The sequence below is a fragment of the Microtus oregoni genome, unplaced genomic scaffold (genome assembly GCF_018167655.1).
Source record: "Microtus oregoni isolate MIOR12 unplaced genomic scaffold, Mior012 000015F_ref0000493, whole genome shotgun sequence".
In the NCBI taxonomy this organism is placed as follows: domain Eukaryota; kingdom Metazoa; phylum Chordata; class Mammalia; order Rodentia; family Cricetidae; genus Microtus; species Microtus oregoni.
The window spans coordinates 9,926,722-9,949,491 of record NW_024543074.1 but is presented as its reverse complement, the minus strand read 5'-3'; the positions used below and the strand labels follow the sequence as shown (position 1 = coordinate 9,949,491).

General features: G+C 48.1%; 1 protein-coding gene across 8 annotated transcripts in view; it reads right to left on the bottom strand.

Annotated features, from left to right (window-relative positions):
• The window catches only part of Msi2 (musashi RNA binding protein 2), a 370,828-nt gene that overhangs the window by 237,874 nt on the left and 110,184 nt on the right, over positions 1-22,770 (bottom strand). For all 8 annotated transcript variants that reach the window (XM_041664105.1, XM_041664106.1, XM_041664109.1 and 5 more), the window contains exon 6: positions 8,707-8,799. In XM_041664105.1, coding sequence (XP_041520039.1) covers positions 8,707-8,799 — 93 coding nt within the window. The remainder of the gene's footprint in view (positions 1-8,706; positions 8,800-22,770) is intronic.

Genomic DNA, 22,770 nt, shown 5'->3' with positions numbered 1-22,770 from the left:
GAATCCATGAATCTGAACACTGACAGAAGCTAAACGGTTGGTAATTCCTCCTGTTTTTCATGCCTTGGAAGGCTTGCAGCACTGAGGCCTTCGGTGCCCTCCTGACAGTCCAGAAGAAAGCTGGGAATGGTCTGGAAGCATCTCTCTGATTACTCCATACTCTCGTTTATTTTCCCTTAACCGAAAGGCCCTTAAGTCGTTTCTTTGACTGCTAACATGCCATAAGCAAGTCAGAAAATATTTACCTCTGTCTCCAATTATAAAAGGCCGTTAGCGACCTCAACAAGCAAAAATCTCTCATTATAAGTAATCCACTTGCAGAAACTGCATCTTCTACAGCAGACCACCTAAAAACCACTTCCTGTAAACAACCCACTCTGCTGGGCTTTTAAATCTAATTAAATCCTCACTTCGCCCTTTAACTACAAGAAGCTCACTGAGTGAGGGCAGTTTATTATTACTATTTTCAATAGTCACAGAAATAATCCCCAAGTAGAAGCCAAACAGGAGCCCAAAGGCACGCTACACTCCAAATCACCATACCTTTCCTGCCTTCCCCCAGACAGTACTTTCTTGTTTAACAATTTCTTGTGCCAACTCTTCCCCCAGTTGCTGGAATAAATCAGGAGGGTAAAATGTAAATAGGTGTGAATGAGAATCCCCGGCCACTGAGGAAGGAGGATTTAAATCTGCCTAGTCATGGGGATAATACTTGTTGGGTCTTTTCAGAGCCTAAAGGAGTCAGGCTAAGACTCCTCTTCCCCTTTAGTGGACACTCTTCCTTTACCCTGCCCTCGGGACAAGTCCCTATGTCGAGAAACCCGTCAGTAACAGCACTAGGACAGTTGGCCGGCTTTATACTGCCTCCCGCCCTCCTTTCCCTCTTCCATCCGTCTCCACCTACTCCAGCTGCAACAAGTAACCAGCCGCCTTCCACAACCACAGACCCTCCATCCGATTTCTCCGCCCAAGAAACGCGGGCACAAAGAAGAAAGCCCTGCCGCCCAGGTGGCAGAGAGTATGTGACCTTAAAGCAAAGCAGATCCCACTTTGCCATCAACTCGACACCAAAAAAGATGACATGAAGTGAGGGAGAAATGGAAACGGCGGAGACAAACTCAATTTATTTATTTTATGCAAAGTTTTCCTGGTGCTTAGTAATGCCTGCTTTCCCCCAACCATTTAATCTCTGCTTCCATTTCATTCTTAGAGGACTGTGATTATTCTAATTCAGCATTTGGATGACTTCATTTCCGCTCAAGTACACCCAGGTCAACTTGGAGAGAAAAGAAAGAGGAGGAGAAGAAAAATAATCAGCTAAAAGCTATTAAATATCAGCCGTAAGCCTCGTGATTGGTTTTAAAGGCAGTGGTGAGGTTAGCGACAGTCAGAAATACAATCCTCCTGCCTCTTCCTGCTTATTAAGGTTTTTTTCCCTGGGTCTTTTCTCTATTGCGGCTTCTTCGAATGTAAATAAAGCACCGATGGGCAACCCACTCAGGGCTAATTCACAGATACCCAAGTCTCCAAACACGGAGCTCTAAAAACTTACAGGGCAGAAAACTCGACAAACCAGGCCATTCTACACAGGCCGTTTCTGTGAGGACAAAAGAAGGGGAAGAAAGGAGAAGAAAGGAGAAGGGAAAAGAAAAGCATACGTGACCCATGTAATGGGGCGTCCCATTGATGGGGTGGGGGTGGGGCAGGATCTCCATATCAATGCTCACTCCACAGAACAATGGAGTTAGATGTCTATGCCAACTCTAAATGAACTGTGCTTTCTCTCCCTGAAGAACCACCCCTTGCACCCACTGGCACAAGCCTGGGCCATGATTTCTGGTGCATTTTCAGTTCCCACTGAAAACCGTCTCGGGAGAGAAAGCTTTCCTTTCTCATGCTAACGACGCCATTGTAAGTGACCTCTCCAGAGGCCTCCAGGAGGACTCTGAGAAGGTGAGCCCCTGGAAGTACTTCCTGTTCCCTCCCACCCCCACCACAGGCCCCATTAACTCCTCTGCTCCCAAGAGCTCCCCGGTCCTGCCTTCTTTCAAATTAAGTAAAGCTTAAACCGTGCGGGGGAGGTGGGGGGGGGGGGGGGAGACACGGGACGACACCATGCGAAACAGCCACGTCTGAAGCCTTGCTCCTTTACCAAGCATGCAAATGAACGTGCTATTTGATTAACATAATCTCCAAGTTTTTCCCAGCTTGTAACCCAGAAGGCACCGGGGTATTTTTCTATTTGTATATTTTAAAACACTGTTAACAGTGCAGTAATAATGTCTGATGCCTTTGCCTAACAGCTGGCTATATTTTGTACACTAAGAGGGAAATGGGAAGCTTTCCTGGAAATCTAGGGTCTATTTTAGGAATTCTTGTTTGAAGCAAAAACATGAAGATTTAGGAGAAGCGAGGCTAGGGAGCGGAATCTATTTCTAACTCCACTGGCCATAGCAGAAACAAGGTTGGGAGGCTGAAGCGAGCAGAAAAACACAATGTTTTGGAGCACCAGAATGATTGACAGCCCAGCACAAGGACCCTGTTAGCTGGTGGTGATGCTGTCGGCACCTGGGCTTAAAAGGTGGATATGGGAAACGAGGCCGCATTTTGCTGTCCACTATGGAGGACCCTCCCTGTGTCCGCTTCAGACGTGCTTCTGAAGCCAGGGAATAACACAAACCAGACAGAGTGAAAATAACACGGAGGCAGGACTGGCTTCGTGCTGGGCTATCACAGGAAGAAAATTTAAACCTGAAACTACACCTTGGTCATTCAGAGGGAGGGAATGACCCTCCCTAGCCCTAGTTACAAGTGAAGACAGTCTGAGGAACACTCCAGGCTCTGAAGAGGCCAAGCAGGTGACTGAGGAGGCCCCACCTTTCAGCCAGACTACCTGTGCAAACCCCTTCAGAAGGCCCCATGGGAGCGTCACACAGCCACAAAGGATACACACAGAGTTTTGTTTCCTAGGCTCCTGAGAGAATCAAGCACCCTGCAGAGAGAGCTCTTTATCTGGGCAGCACATTTGGAGGTGACAAAAATCTAGCCCAGAATCACAGTCCTCTTTCAGGAACAGGGGTGACTTGCCTCTGTATTTCTCACAAATATCTTGCTTTTCAAATTTCAAAGACTTTACACTGTTTTTACTTCTAGGTAAGATTCGCTTCACACCTTCTGTATCTAAAGGAACTTGAATGGGGGTCACCCATTCTAGTTCCAAAGCCCCACCTACAGCCTGGGGCTAAAAACCAGCAGGCACCAGGTTGACACTCTCAATGTAGGCACCCACCGCCAGGACAGCCACGGCAGTGGAATAAATGAGGAGACTCCCTATGTGCAAAAGCCAGTTCATTCTGGTTTCCAACCGGTTTTCCCCGCCATGAAGTTTTCAGACACTACTCTCTGGAGCCTTGGCTAACTTTCTCGGTTCCTCACCCAGCCCAGCTCTAGCAAGGAGGGCACAAAGAACTCCCCTACCTCCTTCCCAGAGAGCTCCCCTCCCTGGAACCTGAGGAGCCATAACTTCTCAAACCCAGCCCCTGCTTGCTGTCTCTGCATCCCACCACCACCAAGAGCAGCTGGCCCAGGAAGGGGTTAAAGCCCTCATATCAAACCACAGCTCAGGCCCTGGCCCAGAAGGGACATGGGAACCAGGGCAGCGGATGATAAAGGCTGGATTGTAGCAGCCCACTGGATTGGAAATGACTTGTAGGCCTAATGAAACAGAACTTTGGCAGTAAAACAGAATGAAAGGAATGAGACAATAAACGGCAAGACAAAGGGTGCAGAGTCGGTTCAGCTTAGCAAAATAAGCTCACTTTGTTGCTGGGAAAAGCCAAAGCCGATTAGGATAAACCAATGACTAAGCATAAGTCTTCCAAACTAATTACACAGCTTGCCATGTGAAGTATAATTGGAAGCCTCCATGGTTCTCACTGGAGTCCTGTAAAGTCAGCATCACCTAGCGAGCAGAGCTGAGCAGAGCTGGGCAGAGCTGGGCACTAGAGCTGCCCTGGCATCTCGGGAGCAGCTAAGAAGTGGGAAACTTTCTGCTCTATCCAGGATAAGGCAAAGGGGTCATTCCGCTTCAAGTCCTCTTTGATTCCAAATCCCTTGCAAGAATGTGAGAAAGTCGAACTTGAAGGAGGGGCCCAAAGAGGAGAAGAGGGGGAAGACTATTGGGTGTGTAGGGAGGGCTGCTCCAGCACTTTGGGGAAGAGATGAGCACTCTGGAGAGGCTCTGCTGCGGCACATCATAGCATCCATCATCTGCCAGGTTTTGGAATGGTCCACATACATCATTCTTGGATGTATGAAATCATGAACACAGATAATGTTCACCGAATAACCAAGGCAGTTAAATAAATTACTGGAGATCAGCATTTCTGACAAATGAATAAACTGTGCTCCCTGTGCAGAAGGGCCTATTGACTGCCAAGGCGGGAGACAGGGTTCTATCAAGAGTGCCGAGGCTAGCTTATGACTCAAGTGCCCACCCAGGCTTTACCTGGGCTCTGTGACCTTAGGCAACTTCTTTCTCTTCACCCACATAGTGGAGATGCCACGTGACTCACTTAACATCTTGAACACACATTTTAAAATGCATTAAAAGCTTAGCACCAAACACATGTAACTGTAAAGCAGAAACACCAGCACACAGGAGAACTATCTTAAGACTAAATTCGGAATGTCACGAGTTTTGATCCTTTAGACTTTGCGCCTGGAACAGGAAGACTGAAAGTAACTCACTCAGTTTTTCTGGGTCTTACTCATAGGACGAAGATTCCAGATTATAAATAGTGCCCTTTTCCAAATAAAGAATACAGTCTCAAATCGAGATGCACTGCCCTGCATCACGAAGCCCAGGAATAAACTTCACTGTGCTGAGGTCTGTTTGCTTACTACATACCATGCTCGCTACTACAATGTAGTCTCCTGTTAGCCTACAAATACACTGGGTTATAATCTATCTACTTAGAGTTATACACTTTCTACAGGACTTTTCACAGTTTAAAGATCAGCCTTAGGGACAATTCAGTTCAGGGGTCAACAAATCTGGCTCTCTGTTTGTTTTTATAAAGTTTTATTGGAACACAACCACAGCCATCTGTTTACATGCTGGCTGCAGATATTTCCACCCAATGATAGCTAAAGCTACAATAGAGACCATATGGGTTGCAAAGCAATTTTCTAGCCTTCACAAATCTATCAACGGTTTCCCCAGTAGGGAAACTGAGGCCAGAACCAAAGTCTGCCAAGGTATTGCATTCCATGGTCAGGCCCAGCAAGAAAGTCTTGGAATACCTTCTACTTTGCCATTCTCCATGGAAGGCACCAGAAGTAGCCACCTAGTGGGGAAGGACAGCCTTCTAAATTTACTGAGTCCTGTGCAGTCAGCTTCATTTATGACCACATTTTAGTATAAACAAGTACCAGCATTTTTAATGGGGCAGGTCTTCTGAGAGGAAGATGGGAAAAAGCAAAAAAGGTTGTTAAGACTCCATTCTGAGTTATTTCAAGCGCTCTCTCTCTCTCTCTCTCTCTCTCTCTCTCTCTCTCTGTGTGTGTGTGTGTGTGTGTGTGTGAGAGAGAGAGAGAGAGAGAGAGAGAGAGAGAGAGAGAGATTCCGTACCCACTCCACTTACAGCAATGACATATTTAAACTCCCCCTAGCTCAGCCCCTTGAGAACAGTCCTGTCCGTGTTGACTGCCACCTGAAATAAACAGTTAGAGCAGCTGCCACCTCAGGCAAGACAGAAAAGGGGAAAGGACGGCAAATGCTGGTGAGTGAAGCCAAAAGCGTGGCACACCCTGCATGGAGGTTGCAGTGAGATGGAAGTGCAGCTGTGGAAGAGTAGAAGAAGCTGGGTGTGCACTGTCGCTCAAACTTCAACCCCGTGCTCTCTACCATCCTCCCAAACAAGGAGGCTACAGGACATGGATCTTCTCCATGCAGATAGAGGTGTGGAAGTGCAAGTTTAACACCCCCCACTTCTACCCCCATCCTCCCCATACCCCACCCTTGGTGGATACTGAAGAGACACCAAGTCTTCCTCTCCGGCCAGCACTAGAATCCTGTTTATCTGAAACACAGGGGCGCCACAATCTATCTCCCAGAGGAAAATTGAACAAGATAATGTAAGGAAATGGTTTGACCCGACGTTGACAGTTAGTAGTGCTCCTCAGAGGCAGTAAACCTGCACCTCGCCAATCTGCTTCAAGACAGCCCCAAACAAGCACACACAGGCATGTATGTGTGCATGCAAGCTGTGAGAATGCTTCATGTAGCAGTCTACACACACACACACACACACACACACACACACACACCAGAATATACTTTAACAAAGGGTAAAATCAGTGTGTCAATTTACCCACTACGACCTTTTGCAGTGGCTGGTTTTGACTCACGGTCCCCAAGGCCTACCCAGAGACTCTCTCTACTTTGATCATTCTGGATTCAAATGAACGATACCAGAATCCAGAGAGGCAGTGAACCCTGCCCCAGGGGCCACAGACGGAACACTAGACTCCAGCAAATGACAAAGAAGCTCTTCGGAAGGCAAGCCTAGATAATACTCAGAGCGTATGGATGAAAGGAGCTCGTGAGTAGAGTCTTACAGGTTTTGATACATTCTTAGTATCAAAAGCCTCCTTAGTCCTTTAATAAAACACTCCATAAGTTTATGCATCCTGTGAAAATCCACAAATATTACTGCACAATTAACTGAGCAGCATCCGACTCAGGGAGTGCCATGTTAGGGAAGATGGTCTGGGTCCGTGGCTGCTGCCGAGACAAAGGGACAACTGTTCTCACAGCGGTGCTGAAAGCTGCTGGGGGCAAGGCCAAAGGCTGCAGCACACCCACTGCTGACGCTCTGAATCACTGTAAGTGTTCACGAGAAACAGCAAAAAGAAAGAAAGGACGAAAGGAAGGAAAAGGGAGAGGTCTGAGAGGAAAGCAAGCGAGGCTGAGGATGTGCAGAGATGCGCTGTCTGCAACAAGTATAAGCCTGTCTGGAATACAGTAATAGCTCATCCAGGCAGCAGCAACCTTCCTGACACCTGCAAATGGGCCTATGAGATTCCAAGGCAGGTTACGGCTCGAAAAAGAAATCCCGCCTCGTGTTTGCAAACACTACCCCTGGACTCAATTTGAAGGTAGAAAGACGGTGAGAGGGCCCACCCTGCAGACTACGGTGCAAGAAGGACTTGTCTCATTTAATTACTTCCAATCCTTCTTCCTATGCAGGGAGGGGCCAGTGATGGATACTTCCCTCTAGTGTCATAAATCGCTCCTGGAAAGAGAAGCCCTGTGACTCTAGTGGCCATCAGCACACTTTGCTTACCCTGTGAGCCACCCAGAATGAGTCAGCCCCCAGGCAGGACGTTCAGGAGGACGAGGAAGGCCTCCTTCAAAACCCACCTAGGTGGGCAACTTTGTGCCATTTCAAATGCACAGCTGAACTGGAAGATGCTGTTTGCTCTTTGTTGTATGGCTTCTCCCATCCATGCAGAGATTGATTCATACAAGAGACAGGGCGGGGGTAGGGGGTTCAATTCAAAGCTAAATAAAGGTCATACACCCTCACCTCAGGCGGTGGACATAGAGAGACATGAATGGTGACTGAGTCATGGCTCTACTGCCCTGGGCAAGCAAGCAAAGCATAGAACCTTCAGGCCAATGAGTGGTGGCAGTGCCCTTGTCCTGGCCTACGGCAAACAGGACAACCATCGTGGGAGGAGATGAATGAAAAAAGCTTTGAGTGGGCACTGCACCTTCCCAGGGTACCACAGAGCTCTTCCACGTCAGCCTGCAAGAAGGGAAGATGCAGACCTATGATGGAAGGAGTCGCTCCTATGCTTGGGCTCCCATGACAACTCCCACGATTACTCAAAGAATCAGGAAGTGGGGGGCCAGCTCAGCCATTCACCTGCCAACCTCTTAGATCTATGACTTCTGTGGGAGTTAGAGAAAGGGGACCACACAAAGGCACATAGCAGGGCACTGTGCAGGGCAGTATGACATCTGAGGAGATGGCCACACTCAGGAAGGACCCATTCATATGCCACTGCCTCTTTCACCAATGAAAAAGCAGCTGACAAAGACATCACCCACGGATATTCATCTCATATGTCTATCTAACCCCCACACCTTCTCGTGCTGACTGAGGACTCCTAGTCCTAACAGTACACCACAGTTTGCTTCTGTCTTGTGAGTACTCTGGTCAGAATAATCATCAGCACAGAAGATCATTCCCAAGTCTCCTTGGGCACTTAACAAGGGAATTTTCTGCGGCCGAGGGCCCCAGAGACCCTCATTTCTGAATGCCATCTTCCAGGAATATAAGGAATAAGGAATCTCAGCACTGGCTCATGGGGTTTTACCTCTCACAGCTTTTGTGGGCGCCTGTGCCCTGTGAGTCACAGCCCCACATCCCTTCCCAGTCCTGGCCCCATGTGGCTGGCAAACGGGAGCAAAACAGTACTGAAAGGCCACTCTGTGTGCGCCTGCAGGCGCACAAGGCTCCATGCCAATCAAAGTCGGACTCTCTCATTGCAGCGCCTGGAGTTTCACGTAGATCCTGACAGGAAGTTCAAGGACCCAGTTCTAGAAGACACGGCTATAGCAGAGGCCCAGGTAGCTGCATCGGAGGATCCACCCACACCCGTGGGCGACACTGTCCACCCACGGGCAGCACTTACCTTGCCAAACTGCTCGAAATACTGCTTGACATCTTCCACCACAGTGTTCGCAGATAATCCTCCTACGAATATTTTCTTTGTTCTTGTGACCATCTGCAAAAGATGACAAGAGGAGGGCACAGGTTAATCAGGTTATCAGAAACATAGTTGGGTAAGACACTTCAACAAGCCTCGCTTCCGTGTTCTTCCAGGAAGTCTGAAATCTCCGCTGGCCTCGGGAACCAGACCATTAGATAGTTAAGGACGCTAGAGTCAGTCAGTCTGCATTAGCCTAGGCATTCAGCCTACCAGAGAAGACTGGAACTTCTTGACAGCAGAGGAGCCCCCAGGATCTCTGTGGCCACAAAACATGGCTTCATTACTATACCGAGAAAAATCCCACAGCAGGCTATTTTAAAATCAAAGAGACACAAACAAAACACAGCTAGATGCATAAAGAAGATGCTCAGATAGTAGCCAAAACCTTGTCACTTAGGACCACAGGCCCAAGATGATGTGGGTAACTTAAAAAAAAAAAAAATTGGATGGGTAGAGAGAGGGGGTGGAGCTGGCAAGAGTTGTGGGAGGGGTATGAACATGATCAAAGCCTGTTTCACGAGCTTCTCAAGGAACTAATAAACTGGTGTTTAATTGAATACATACGAACTAGGGATAGCTCTTGCTTCAAATGCTCAAGGCCTTGGCTCAGTCCTCCTTAAAAAACATGTACATACAATTCAAAGGAGGTGTGGGCTTTCTACATTCAGCTCTTCTCATGCTGGCCTTTGCCTGTGGATAAGACAGACAGGTGCTGACCTGGCACTCAGGGACCACGCTGCAAGCCCTCCCCTGAAGGCCTTCAAAGACCCCTGGACTGACTGCAGCTCACTCAATGAGCCCTATGCCATTCTCACTAATCTCCAGGCTTCCACAGCACTATGCTCGCAGGCCTTTCTTCCTGCAACGCCTCTCCGCTCCTAGGTCTTCCCACGGCAAGCTGCAGCCAGCCTCCAAATTTCCATGACCTTCTTCCAGCTCCAAAATATCCATATGCTATTCCAGCCTGTCTGACACTAGTCTCACCTCCTCTGAAGTCACCTGACACTGCATCCATACTCAGCTACACACACACACACATACACACACACACACGTTAGTGGATTCACGCTAAACCACTCTCTCGATTGAATGTCCAGGCATGGACTCTGTAGGACCTCTATTACACCAACAACAGGGCCAGGCAAAAGAAAATAACACTGAAATCCATTGAGGGCAAAAATTAGCAAATTATGGCCCATGTTCTAGAATGGGACCAGCTCCAAAGGAAAGGAAGAAGGAAGTCATATTGCACAAACTGCTTAGGGCAAGGACCACAAGTCCTATCAGAGGAATAAACAACCAAGGAGAAGACTGAATTTGGAATATTTGTGTTAGTAGGGGTTTTGATGTCAAAATTTAAAACTGAAAGGCAGGTACACAACTCTGCACACATAACTCAGGAGGCTGGAGGAGAGCAGAGTTTGAGACTGCTGAGATTATGTCTTGAAAAGGGGGGGGGGGAGTTAATAAAATAATTGAAAAAAAGTAGGAAAATTCAGTGGACACCAAGATTCACCATAAATAAAAATAGGTGTCATCTACGCTATTACTGGTGGAAGCAGGATACAGGACTGGCACCACGCTTTCCTGGATAGCTATCACACTAGGTCTTATTCTTTTTTTTTTAAATATTTATTTATTATGTATACAATATTCTGCAGGCCAGAAGAGGATACCAGACCTCATTACAGATGGTTGTGAGCCACCATGTGGTTGCTGGGTATTGAACTCAGGACCTTTGGAAGAACAGGCAATGCTCTTAACCGCTGAGCCATCTCTCCAGCCCCACTAGGTCTTATTCTTAAAAAAATATCCCTTGGTGGGCTGGCGGAGCCCACCAAGAGAAAAAGCGGCGCAGGAGGGCCCGCGCTGCGCTGGCGGTAGTAACAGGCATATAAACACAGGAAATAGCCATATAAGAATTTATTAACAAGGAGAGAAAGAAAGAAAGGGAAAGAGAGAGAGGAAGAGAGAGAGAGAGAGAGAGAGAGAGAGAAGGAGAGAGAGAGAGGAGAAAGAGAAGAAGGGAGAGAGAGGAGAGAGAGGCAGAGCCCCCTGTGTACACGGGGGAGAACACAGGGAGAGAGCAATGGTGGGCGAGGTCAGGGGTTAAAAGGAGTGGGCGTGGCCAGGGCAGGGACCGAAAGAATAACACTAGGATCCTCAAAATATCTGATAAGGGAATGAACCAATCCACCCACAACAAATCACCCGATTGTCACGTTGCACATCCAAGGCACGCTGCTGACATGCTGGAATAGAAAGACACCATAAATCACCCAGCACAGGTGTCTCACTGCACTTGTAATCTCTTGGATTGGGATTCTCTCTTCTACTCCACAAGGTGCTGTACCAGGTCCACAAAATGCCCCCTGCGACCCCTGCTACCCAACCCTCATGAGTTCAAGATTGAGCTAGCTAAGTCATAAAGAGGCGTCCAGACTTCAGGAAGCTTAGGCTTTAACAGGCAGCTCTCAGTGGGCATGAAAGTCACATGGCCAATGGCCGATCCCAAACTAGAGCAGTGTTTCAGGAGGACACGGTGAGTCTTGCCAGCTGCTTCCTCCTGCTGTGTAGGAACCCTAAGAGTCTCAAGCTGGCGTTCACTGCTTTTCTTTCCGACAACTAAGGCTAAGAATGCAATTGGCAATGTGGACATTCTAGAAAAGATCCTGCTGGGATCCAAAACGAGGTGCCCACCTCCCAGGCTCTCCCGAGGAGCTGGCTGCAACCTCTTCTTGCTCCTGACATTCATCTACCTTCTCGCCCACTTGTAAGTCCTCCTGATAGGCCAAGATCTCCTTGATGGTCAAACTCTATCAAGGCCCTGTCATGGTTGATCTGGACTGTGAACTCGATTAAGACTGCAACAGTTGAAGACATCAGCAGAGTGTGTCTGTGATAGCATTTATAGCATTGACTGACAGGAAAGGGGAATGACCTGTCTGGGTACAAGAGGAGCTATGCCAAAGGCCAGGGGCCAGTGAAATAAGAGTAGGAAAAGGAGAAACGCAATGAAGCCAGGCATATTCGCTCATTTTCACGCTCTTTCCTGCTGCCCCACACTGGTTCCCAGGTCTCCATGCTAGAAGCTGCTCCCTTCACTAAACTGAACTGAAACCTCAAGCCAAAAGTAAATCCCTGCTCCTTCAAATTGCAGTCAGCCATAGCCATGAGCAAAGCTAACTAATGTGGGCCTTCTTCGGATTTCAATCTCTTCCTATATTTACTAATAGCCAAGTTCTACTAACCTAACTTCCCCAACGTATTCACTCAACAGACCCATTAAGGGCTGGGCACAGGAGCATACGCTCTGAGAGAACATGGAATTCAATCCACTATAAAACAGAGATATAATAATCAGCTTAGCACACAAGCTCCCAAAAGGCCCAAGCTAAATACTATATGCCAAAGAGTCTAGCAGGGCATACTGAAGACAACAGCTAAGTGGTCACTACAGCTGAACCCAAGGCAATTATTAAATTCAGCCTTTACACTTAGAATAAGCGCACAGAAGAAGAACATTTTATACAAATAGTGTTAAAAACAAATCGACTCCTATCATCCCATCCTAAACCTCAGTAATTTAAAAAACACTTTTTCATTTCTGTGTAATATCTGGTAATCCTATGCTTTAATTTAGTGCCCCTCCCCTTTAAACTCCAACCGAGTAATTAAACATCTGTAAAGAAACGTTGACACGACCTCAGGAAAATCCTAATGCAGGCCCTAAAAGCACCTCTGGTGGGACCTTCCAAGGCAGAAACTATGTGGCCTCCTCACTGCTTAGAGATGGGCAACACGAAGCTGAGGCCCTACCTAGATTCCAAACATTCTCGGGAACCCAGAGAAGAAAAACGACCACCCTGACTTCATCTAAACTCCTGAAGCTCAGCAACTGGTGAAATAAAAAGATCCCTTCCCACCCGTTCCACTGTTGCCTGGCAGCTGTGAGCGTGCCAGGACAGAGCCCTAAACACGGAGACAGGCAGCAAACCATAAATCTACACAGTGTCTCCCCAAAAGCCTTTACAACCCTTCCCTTTTTGGAAGGATGAGAAAAGCCAGGCCCTGGACAATGCACCAAAGCATCAGAGTTATTAAAACATCCTTTCTAGGATCCGGCTCAGACAGAGCAATGGCTCTCACTCCTCGGCAACACTCAAAAGAAACTAGTTTCATCAGAACCTTCCAGATGTGAAAAAGCCAGAGGGGAAATGTTAGCTTGCTTAGCTGCTTTAGGAAAGGGGAGCACAGCCAGGGGGCAGGGGGCGGGGTATCATGAGCTCCCCCACCAGGGGCTCTGGGGTGGGTGATGGGCAATGAGATGATCTACTTGGGGAATCTTGACACCATTACTGCCAAATGGGCTGTAGACCACTCTGTGATTTGCATTCTGGTGAGGGATGCAGAAGGCAGAGGACCTGCAATCACACATTCTTCCCTCTTTCTCTTCCATCTCCATGACTACTAAGGAGGGCAGGAAGCAGGGAGGGCTGGATGTTGTGCTCAGGCTCCCCATAGAACTAAACAGGAGTCACCACAGTCGCATAAACACCATGCAAGGTTTGTGCACCGAAGTTCAGGGTGCACATGTGTGCTCATGTGCAATAAAGCATGCTGGTGTGTGCTCGGGGTAACTTTAGTCCATCCTGAGTCCTAGCTTCTACTTCCTCAAAACTATCCAGTAGCCCTCCAAATTGCAACCTTCCCCTGCCCTTGGAAACGGAGCCTAGGAAAATGTATGCACTGGCCTCCAGCTCTATGACCATCTGAGTTATGAAAAATCCTTTCCACCTGGCAAATGAACCACTGGCATCATCTTCCGATGCATCTCAGGGTATGACCAGCCCAAGGGAGGCCAGCTGTGGAAAAGAGGAGTGGATCTTCCCCTTGACATCAGCACGCTCCACACATGGAGTCTTGAACACTGGCCACTGAGCACTAAAATGATCCTCGTTGGGGGTTCTGGTGAACAGCTGCAGGAAATCTTTATATTGGAGTGTTTTGCACAAGGGGTCTATCCAAGAGCCCTGCGAACCCAGAATTCCAAGGACTACAAGGCTTCAAGGGTGTCTTTCTCTTTATGGCTTAGGGTGTTCCTCTGTGAAGTGATGTATAGGTGTGTGTGTGTGTGTGTGTGTGTGTGTGTGTGTGTGTGTGTGTGTATGAGATCTACAGCTTGTGTGCACATGAAGAAGCGGGGCATGGTCAGACTCTCAAGACCACACTGTGAAGTTTTGCATCTAGACCCATAATTTAACTAAACACCAAAGCTCTGCACACACTCACTCCTTGGCGCTACAAAAACCCCAACATGCATGCCAGTTCTGGAAATTGCTGTTTACGCGTGGCCTTAGCCAGCTACTAACCACAGCTGCAAAGATGTCCTACCTTCCTGTCTCAAACTAGAGACCTGGTATGCGGAGTTGGGGGGATTTTGTTTCTGCGTTTTTTTTTTTGATAAGTATTAAAACTTTGCTTAAAACAAAACAAAGCAAAAACTATGCTTCCATTTGAAATGATCATTCAGAACCCATTTGTGGGTCTTATTCTATAGTCCAGGTTTGAACTTGAGGCAATTCTCCTGTCTCAGCATTTCCAACTGCGAACACAGGCATTAGTCATCACTCCTGGCTATCAATTACGTTTCTGCAAAGTAAGGTAAAGCAAACAGTGCATTATGTGTGCCTATGTGAGTGCATACATGTATGTAAAGCAGAGTCGGGTGACAGGAGGTTGGGGGGAAGTGCATCTAAGAAGACACAGAAGGGGGACGCTAGATCTAATAGTATCGCCCAAGGGTGCTAGTAATCCCGAAGATAAAGAAATCTCAGAAGGAAAGTCGAGACAAAAGTACAATATGTCTTAACCCAGCAAATGCATGCAAAAGTAGGAGTGGCTCCAGACAGTCCTCAATGGGCATAGGCCCTCAGAAATCAAATCCACTCTTGCTATTATCAGCTCTTGGAAGAGTTCAAAGTCCCCTGGAAACATAAGCCATCTTCATCCCTAAGAGCCCAGGCTTCTCTCCCCCATGTTCTCGCCCTTGGGAACCCTACGATAGAGAAGACTCAAGAAAGGTGTTAGAATGGAGAATGTGGTCGGACCTTGAAAAAGATCCAGTCCATCACCCCCATCATGTGAACAGAGAAATCCAAGCAAAAATGAATCATCTCCAACTTAAAGGCAAGGTGTGCACTAGGACTACTCGCCAAGGCCTAGACAGCCTCTTTATCCATTAACCCAACAACATGGTGCTCTCCACATGACAGTGTTCCCTCTGCATTTGAGAATGTGATCCAGGCTTCATTCTGAAAACATGTCCAGTGAGGGCACAGAACACTTCCAGCACCACCACCCAGAGCTCTAAGACCATTCCCCAACGAGTTCCTCTAAGGCCCAGGACTTCTTCCACCCCAATTTTGTTAGGTGGTGGTGGTGGTGGTGGTGGTGGTGGTGGTGGTGGTGGTGGTGGTGATTTGGAACAGTGTCTCACTGTGTAGCCTTGGCTAACCTGGAACGCACATATGTAGACCAGGCTGGCCTGGAACCCAAAGAGATTTATCTGCCTCTGTCTCTTGAAAGCTTGGATTAAAGGTTTCTACCACTACCATCCCAAGTTCCCCAGAGTTTTTCCATCTTTCTTTATACACATCACACCAAAGTACTACTCTTGCCATCACCGCCACCACTGCACCCATGGCCACCATCCCTGCCACAACCACCACCACTATTCCCACTACCATGACACCGAATCCTGGCTAAGCTCCCTTAACAACTAAACTAGACCTAAGGTAAGGCACCAGGTCTTCTCCAAACATTTCTAGATCTGACTGGAAAACACAGTGGACTAAATAGGATTCCTCCAGAATTCATGTCTACTGAGAGCCTCAGCATGACTTTCCTTGGAAAGAAGGTCTCTCCGGGTACAATCAGATAAGGCTCTTGCAGTGCTATCATCCGGGATATGAGTGGCCTTTCAGTCCAGTGACTGGCACCCTTACATGAAGAGGATACACAGGAAACAGGTGGCCAGTGAAGACAAGGGAAGATAAGAATGATGCCAGTAGGTACCAGATGCCTGCAGGGAGGCCTGGAGGATGTCATCCGAAGATCAGACTTCAAGACAGTGAGAGAATGTTTCTGCTGTTTAAACCACCTGGTCTGTGCTCCATGCACCACGGCCTCCCCCATTAGAGGTGCCTGACGGGAGGGTGGTGCAGGGAGGGCAGAACCCAGGGCAACTGTGAGAAGAGGCCACCCTGGCTCTGAGCACACGAGGAAGAAGGGCCAGAGTGTGCGACTGGGCAGACTGCTGCCAAACACCAGAGAGGTAAGAAAGGGTCTGAGCTCAAAGGCCAGGCATTTTGGAGTGTCCCCTTCCAAGCACAGAGCTCTCTGTGATCTGGTCTCTGTCCTTCTCACAAATCACCTTACCACAGCCTCACGCAGCCCAGTAACAGGCCTCAGCCAACAGAGAGTCAAAGCTCCTCCCATTCTGCTCACAAAAGCCTCTGCCCTTTCATTTGATGATGTTGATTTATTCCCCCCTCACCCAGCAGAAAGACACAAAAGGGAGCTGAGGGCACCAAAATACAAATCTGTCTTTTAGCCCTTCTAATTTTAAAACAAAGATGCAAAAACGTCAACCTAGGCCCTGCAGGCTCTGCTGCCTCGGGGGAGCAGGCTGGCTCCTCTTCCCAGAAACTTCAATCTTAGGCACACACTCAAAAGAATCGAAAGCAAGCTTCCAAACAAAAACATTACACGCAAATTGGTGGGGGCCCAGAAGCAAAGAGCCAAATGTTGGCCAGTGGGAGAGTGAACAAAATATCCAGATGACAGAATGCCATTTGGCAAGAAGAACAGGGCATCAACAGGTGCAGGACATGAGTCTTGATACCTTATGCTTAAGAGGGAGGGAGGGAAGGGAGGAAAGGGAGGGAAGGAAGGGAGGGAGGGAGGGGAGGAGTAGGAGGAGGGAGGGAGGGAGGGGAGGGAAGGAGGGCGGGCTGTCATTGTCACAGACCATGTACATGACTCCATGCATTAAAATCTGTAACATGGAACTCAATGGAGTCATAAGGCAGGCGGTGGGTTTATCAGAAAAGGCCAGTGGTGCCCAAAAAGAGTTCAGAATTTCATTCTGAAATTGACTATGGAGGTGGGTGGTTGGGTGTGTGCATTTATCTGTGAATATACTTAAAGCTACTAAGTCGTACGCCTCAACATATAATTTGTACTTTTTAAAAAATTCTATCTCAGTAAAACTCCAAAATTAAGCTTGGGGGATCCCTAACCTGAGACCCTGAATACCAACAGGTTAAGATCAACCCAAGCCCCCAGGAAGGAACTCTCTGTGTACTCATTCTATTTGGTCCTCATTTAATTCCACGTGCCTCAAGTAACCCACCTGCAGTTGCACAGCCGGAGGGAAAAGTGTAAGTAACAATATTTTATGTTGCCTATTTCAGAAATTAACTTAACTTCAGGGGAAACTAATTGGGGCAAGAACCTCCAGCATTTCTGTGCTATCTCCCTCCGTCTAGAGCTATCTGCCAGAGAGCACGAGGGTTCACGCTACAATGTGGCATTCCCTCCAAACAGCTTTAAAATTGGAAGGGGAAAAAAATAGCCTTCATCTATATGGGGTTGGAATATAATTTACACACAATTATACAACATAGTCAGGTTACAACATTACCTCTGATTAAAATAACAGAAACTCGGCAACAGGAGGACACGATTTCATAATGCAATGATCAGGATGCATTCCTGGGGTGCTCACACACCCCACCCTCATTCCCAGAAACCCTCTGCAAGGCTCCCTCCCAGCCTCATTTAAAAAATACTACTTCCTCTTACCCTTGGGGGAAAGCTGCAGTCACAGAGGTGACCTGTCCACAGATCCTATCAGACAGTAATATCCTAGACAGTGGCACTGAATCATACCGGGCTGGGGTGGGGGTGGGGAGTAACAGAACAGGCATGGAGATGAGTGTTGCTTCGGAAAAGCACAGGAAATTAAGGAGCGTGATCCACACAGCAACTGACACCGAGTGAGATAGCTGGCTGGCCCGCATCCCTACCACAGGCATCCAAGCTGCTCTGTACCCACAGACAGCTGCACCATCACTCCATCCTTGGGAATCCCCCTTCCCCAGCACACACACCCATGAGTTGAACTCACTGTGGCCAAGGCCCCCAAAACTTTCTCCAGTGTTCCAATAATTATCAATACATTGCTGCAGTTAAAACCCAGTATCTCTGTGAGCCATGGCAGCAGGCTAGATTAAACAAGCGCCCTTTACTGTGGTGACCCTGCAAGGAAGGCGCGCCTGCCTGCATGCAGGAGGCACCTCCAGAGCCCAGCCAGGCAGCCAAGGTGATTCTTCACAAACTACTGGGGAGACGGGGAGGAGGGAAGGAACACAGGATGGTGGACTGCCATGAACCCTTCCCCGTGCTCATGGAACCCTCAGCACCCACCCAAAGAGAAATTTTCTAAGTGTGCCCAGGATGGGGACACAGACCCAGAGTGATTCTTCACAGATTTAAAAAAATAAGAAAAAGAAAGAATAAGTTCAAACTATCTCCTGTCAGTCTGCCCATGCTTGCCTTTTTAAGCACATCTCTGTATAGTATATACATGACGAGTGAAGTGTCCTAATAGCTCTGAACCTCACTTTCTTATATCAAATGAGCATAAGATCTTAACCTAAATAACACAAACTGAGACCACCTGCTACTGTGGAATTACAACTGAGCATGCCTACACGGGAGGGAGAGTCAGAGAGAGAGACCAAATGATGCATTGGTTCACGGAGTGATATTCTTCTTCCTCCAATAATGTTAAGGAAAACCCACTCTGACTGAGCCTGAGAGCTCCCCCATCACCTCTCTGCTCTTGTCCCTCCAGAGCTCACTCCCAAGCTCAACAATGTCTGCAGCTCTCCTCCCTGGAAGCTGGACCACATACAGGTGTCAGGATGTATCACACACAGCCACGGGATGCTCAAAGCATTTCTTTCTGTCTCCCAAATACTACGTAGATACCACCCTGGTGGTAGATGGTTTCCACACAGAAATTAAGTTTCAAACCACCTCACAATCACAAGGACATGCCTGCTCCTTTGCCTGTCTCTGTGGAGGGTCCCCTTGTCCTCCACAGAAATGTTTAGGAACCGCCAAGGATGGGATGAGAAGCTGTGCTGGAAAAGTTACATCACTTACATGGCAAGGATTATAGGCCCTCAGATTCACAACTAAGGCAGGCCATGCTTCAGCAGACGCTGCTGGACCCAGGGAAGACAGTCCAAGCAAGAATTCTAGAATCATCCCTCCAGTATTTAAGAACAACAACCTGACCTGCTCCTCTTTAGAGACAGAATAAAAACTTTGCTGCTTGGCAGGTTCTAAAGCCCCTGCACCCCATCCCCCAAGCCCTCCAGTTGATTTCATGAAAAGAACAAATGGCAGCCTTAACCCTTAGCCCTGATTACCGTCATTACCATATTTTAGATGTACGTGGCAATCAGCTCCTGATGAACACGCTTTACCTAATCCACGGCACGGAGAGGGCTGTGCGCGCTGGCACTGGCGCTCTCATAGCGCAGACGCTTGGCCCTGACTGCCATCTTAGTGCCAACAGACCATGCCCAGCCCCACCCTCAGTGACTCCCAATTCTGGGGTCCAGAGACAGATCCCAGCGTCAGCAGTTCTTCAGATGTCCCAAAAGGCTAGACTGTGCAGCCAGGGCTCTGCAAGAGGCTGCATCAGGGCATCCTCGGGGAAGAAAAGGGAGGTGGGATGGATGGCTAGGCTCTCCTCCACGTGAACACAAAGGAAAAAGATGAGCAGATATGCAGAAGCCTTCAGGAAGTGCAAACTAGGAAGAGTTGGACCACTGTCCTAGACATGCAGGAAGTGGCATGTTATAGGTGGGGACAGCTACAAGAACCACACAAAATGTGTATGTTAAAGCACCCAGCCCATAGAACACTCTCCAGGGATGTGGACTGGTCCCAGCAGAGTGCAAACACAGAGAAGAAAAAAAAAAAAGATAAATGGGCAAAGATCACATCTCTAGTAGCAAGCCATAGTTGTTCCCTGTCAAATGTGCTCTAAGGACCCAACTCTGTGTTAGGTTTGGTGGATGCAAAGTGGATGGGAGCTGATTCCACTTCAAAGATGCTTACAGCCAAGTAAGAGGCTGGGCTTAGGAACACAAGGCTTGGGCATGGCCTCAAGTTTGAAGATCAACTGGGAATGCTTAGAAGACTTAGGGGAAAGGGCCTCTGAGGCAGAAGCTGGGGAAGCTCCGGTGGCTAGCAAGACTCGCTGGTGGCTACTAGCATGGTGGAGCGCAAAGAAACTGGGCAGGTGGGACAGCAGACGCCCGCAGGCCAGGCCAGAGAAGCAGAACCTCCAGGAGGCTTAAACAAGGGAGGGGCTCTTCCATCCTGTTGATAAGGAGAAAAACAGATCTGCTGGAAGTGGAGAGATGGAAGCTGAGCCGTTTAAATACTAGCAAGAAAGTCTGGGCAACCGAAAGGGCGTGAACCAGGAAGAAGATACCGGGACACTAGCCAGACTGCGTAACGTACAGTCAAGGTCCGCTTTCCTATCCAAGACTCCGTCCTGCCTCTGCCACTAGACTGTTCTAGAAACATCCTGAAGAGGATGTCTAAAAGGAGAGAAGGTGAGGCAAGGGTTGCATAAAGAGAGATAAGCACATTGCACCCTTGGCTCAGTGGTCTCTGAAATACTCAACCTTCTGTTAAGTCATAAATTCAAACTGTCAAGGGGTGGGGAAGGAGATCAACCCCTCTTGTCCCCATAGGAAGTGTTGGTGTGGTTCCCCATCTTCTACAAGTAGGAGGGAGAAGGAAAAACCCAAAGCAGCATTTGCAGTTAGATGGACACTAAAAGTTACTTAACTGTTTCACCCCTCAAAAAAAGTTATTTAACCGTTTCACCCCTCAAAAAAAAGACGCTAGGTGATGTTCCTAAACCCAAGAGGGTTGCAGAAGCTCTCAGAACCAGATTTAGAGACGGAAGGGAGGGCAGGAGCAGGCGCCAATCCCAGCACCCTGAGCAGGCCAAGGGGTCAGATCCGAAAGAAGAACTTCCGCTGTGGATTTATGAAGGGACCTCAGCAAGCAGCAGAACTCCATTTTCTTCTCTACAAAATGAGATCAGGAGCAAGTAAGGTATCAAGTGTCAAGGCGCCAGGAGTAGCTGCAAGCTAGGATTCTTGTGCTCACAGGGAAGTGGAGGGTTTTAGACCTCCTGGACCATACAACAAGAAAATGAGTATATATGTGCATGAGTACTCACTTAAAAAAAAAGAAGAAGGCAGTGGGAGTGAAATAATTGGCATACGAAACATGCTTAGCATGGTATGGGGCTGGCATGGCACACACAAACGTCTTCTCATTCTTCCGCTCCCTTTCCTTCCGTCCCTCTGTCTGCTTGCCTGGGAAGGAGGGTCAAACCTTCCCTGTCTGCCTCCCGAACAAACGAAAGCATTTGCAGAGGCAGTGTATGCTCCGTAAACTAAGTAACTAGTTAGTCACACAGGTTTCCTTCAAGCTTCTGCACACACCACCCTGAATGGGCCCACCTGTGGCCGAAGCCTTGGCAACCATTTGAGAGGGTTGAAGACATCCCAGCATAAAGATCACAGCCGCTGCCAAAGAGAGGCAATGGCTTTATCTGTTTTCGCCTCCACAGCCCCTGACCTTCTGGAGAGGAACAAATCGCTCCCTATTAGGAAGGTCATTCTGTGGGAAAGATAAAGCTATCCGTGCCTCGGGGGTAATATTTCTCTGCTACACCCATATCCTAATGGGTCCGTGTTCTGCGCATGCCAGACGTACTTCTATAAACTCTCACATAAAAGAAAACTTGATTTTCCAGTGGGGTAAATGGAAGGAGAGAAAAGAAAGAACCCTCCAAGCAAAGATCTTAACAATCAAACAGCGCTGGGCCAGGAAGGAACTACTAAACGTGAAACACGGCTAATGTTTTATAGCCACGGGGTCGGCTCCACTGGAGAATACTTGCACCAGGCAAACCAGCTCGAGAGCCGTGCACACCTCCCACTAACTAGTCTGGATGGCTGTGTACGGAGGTTAAGAGGCAATGGGGGAGCCATACCTATCAGCCCATGTGCAGGGAACTCACTAGGCCCTCACTGTAAAGGGCTATGAAAGCCCTCGCGTGGCCCAGTGCACGGTGCCTACCTTTCTCTGAGGAGCACTTCTTGACAGCGATATTTTCAACCTTTGGAATGGTAGCCAAGCCCACCTTGCACTTGGCAGCTGCCTTGCACAATCAAGTCCCTTTCATCAGGGAAGAGAGAGCTGTCCATCAGGTTAAACCTCATCATGCACTACTCACTCATTCCCTTCACACACACACACACACACACACACACACACACACACACACACAGGCGCAGGGTGAGGTTGTGGAGCAGGTGTCGGGGAAAAGGACTCAGTCAAATTCGCCACCCAGAAATCTCGCCTCCAAGGGACAAGACACTGGTCAATTTACCCCCAGAATGGAATGAGGGGCGTTTATCCGCTTCCCCGTACTGTGAGTGGAGAAAGCCAGACAATCTGTAGATGATTCCAAGTCCCTGGACACCATATTCGCCTCTCCTCTCATTCTTGCACTCCTTATTGTGAAGCTGGGCACGAGCTCTCGGGAGATAAAAGCCTTTGTTTCTAAGGAAAACAGCTGGACAGAGTTCTGTGTAATAGCCACAGAGATGCAAGCAGAAAGTGCTGTGATGGACAGGTTCCTCCACACTGAGTCAAGCAAACCCTTCCCTTCACTACTGACAGGGTAGTTTTGTATGTGAAAACTCACTGGTGACATCTGGTAAGAAGCCAGTAGTATTCACAGATCAGATCTCTCAGCAAATTTCCATCACCGTTGTCACCTGCTATTAATTCCTCAATACTAACTAATGA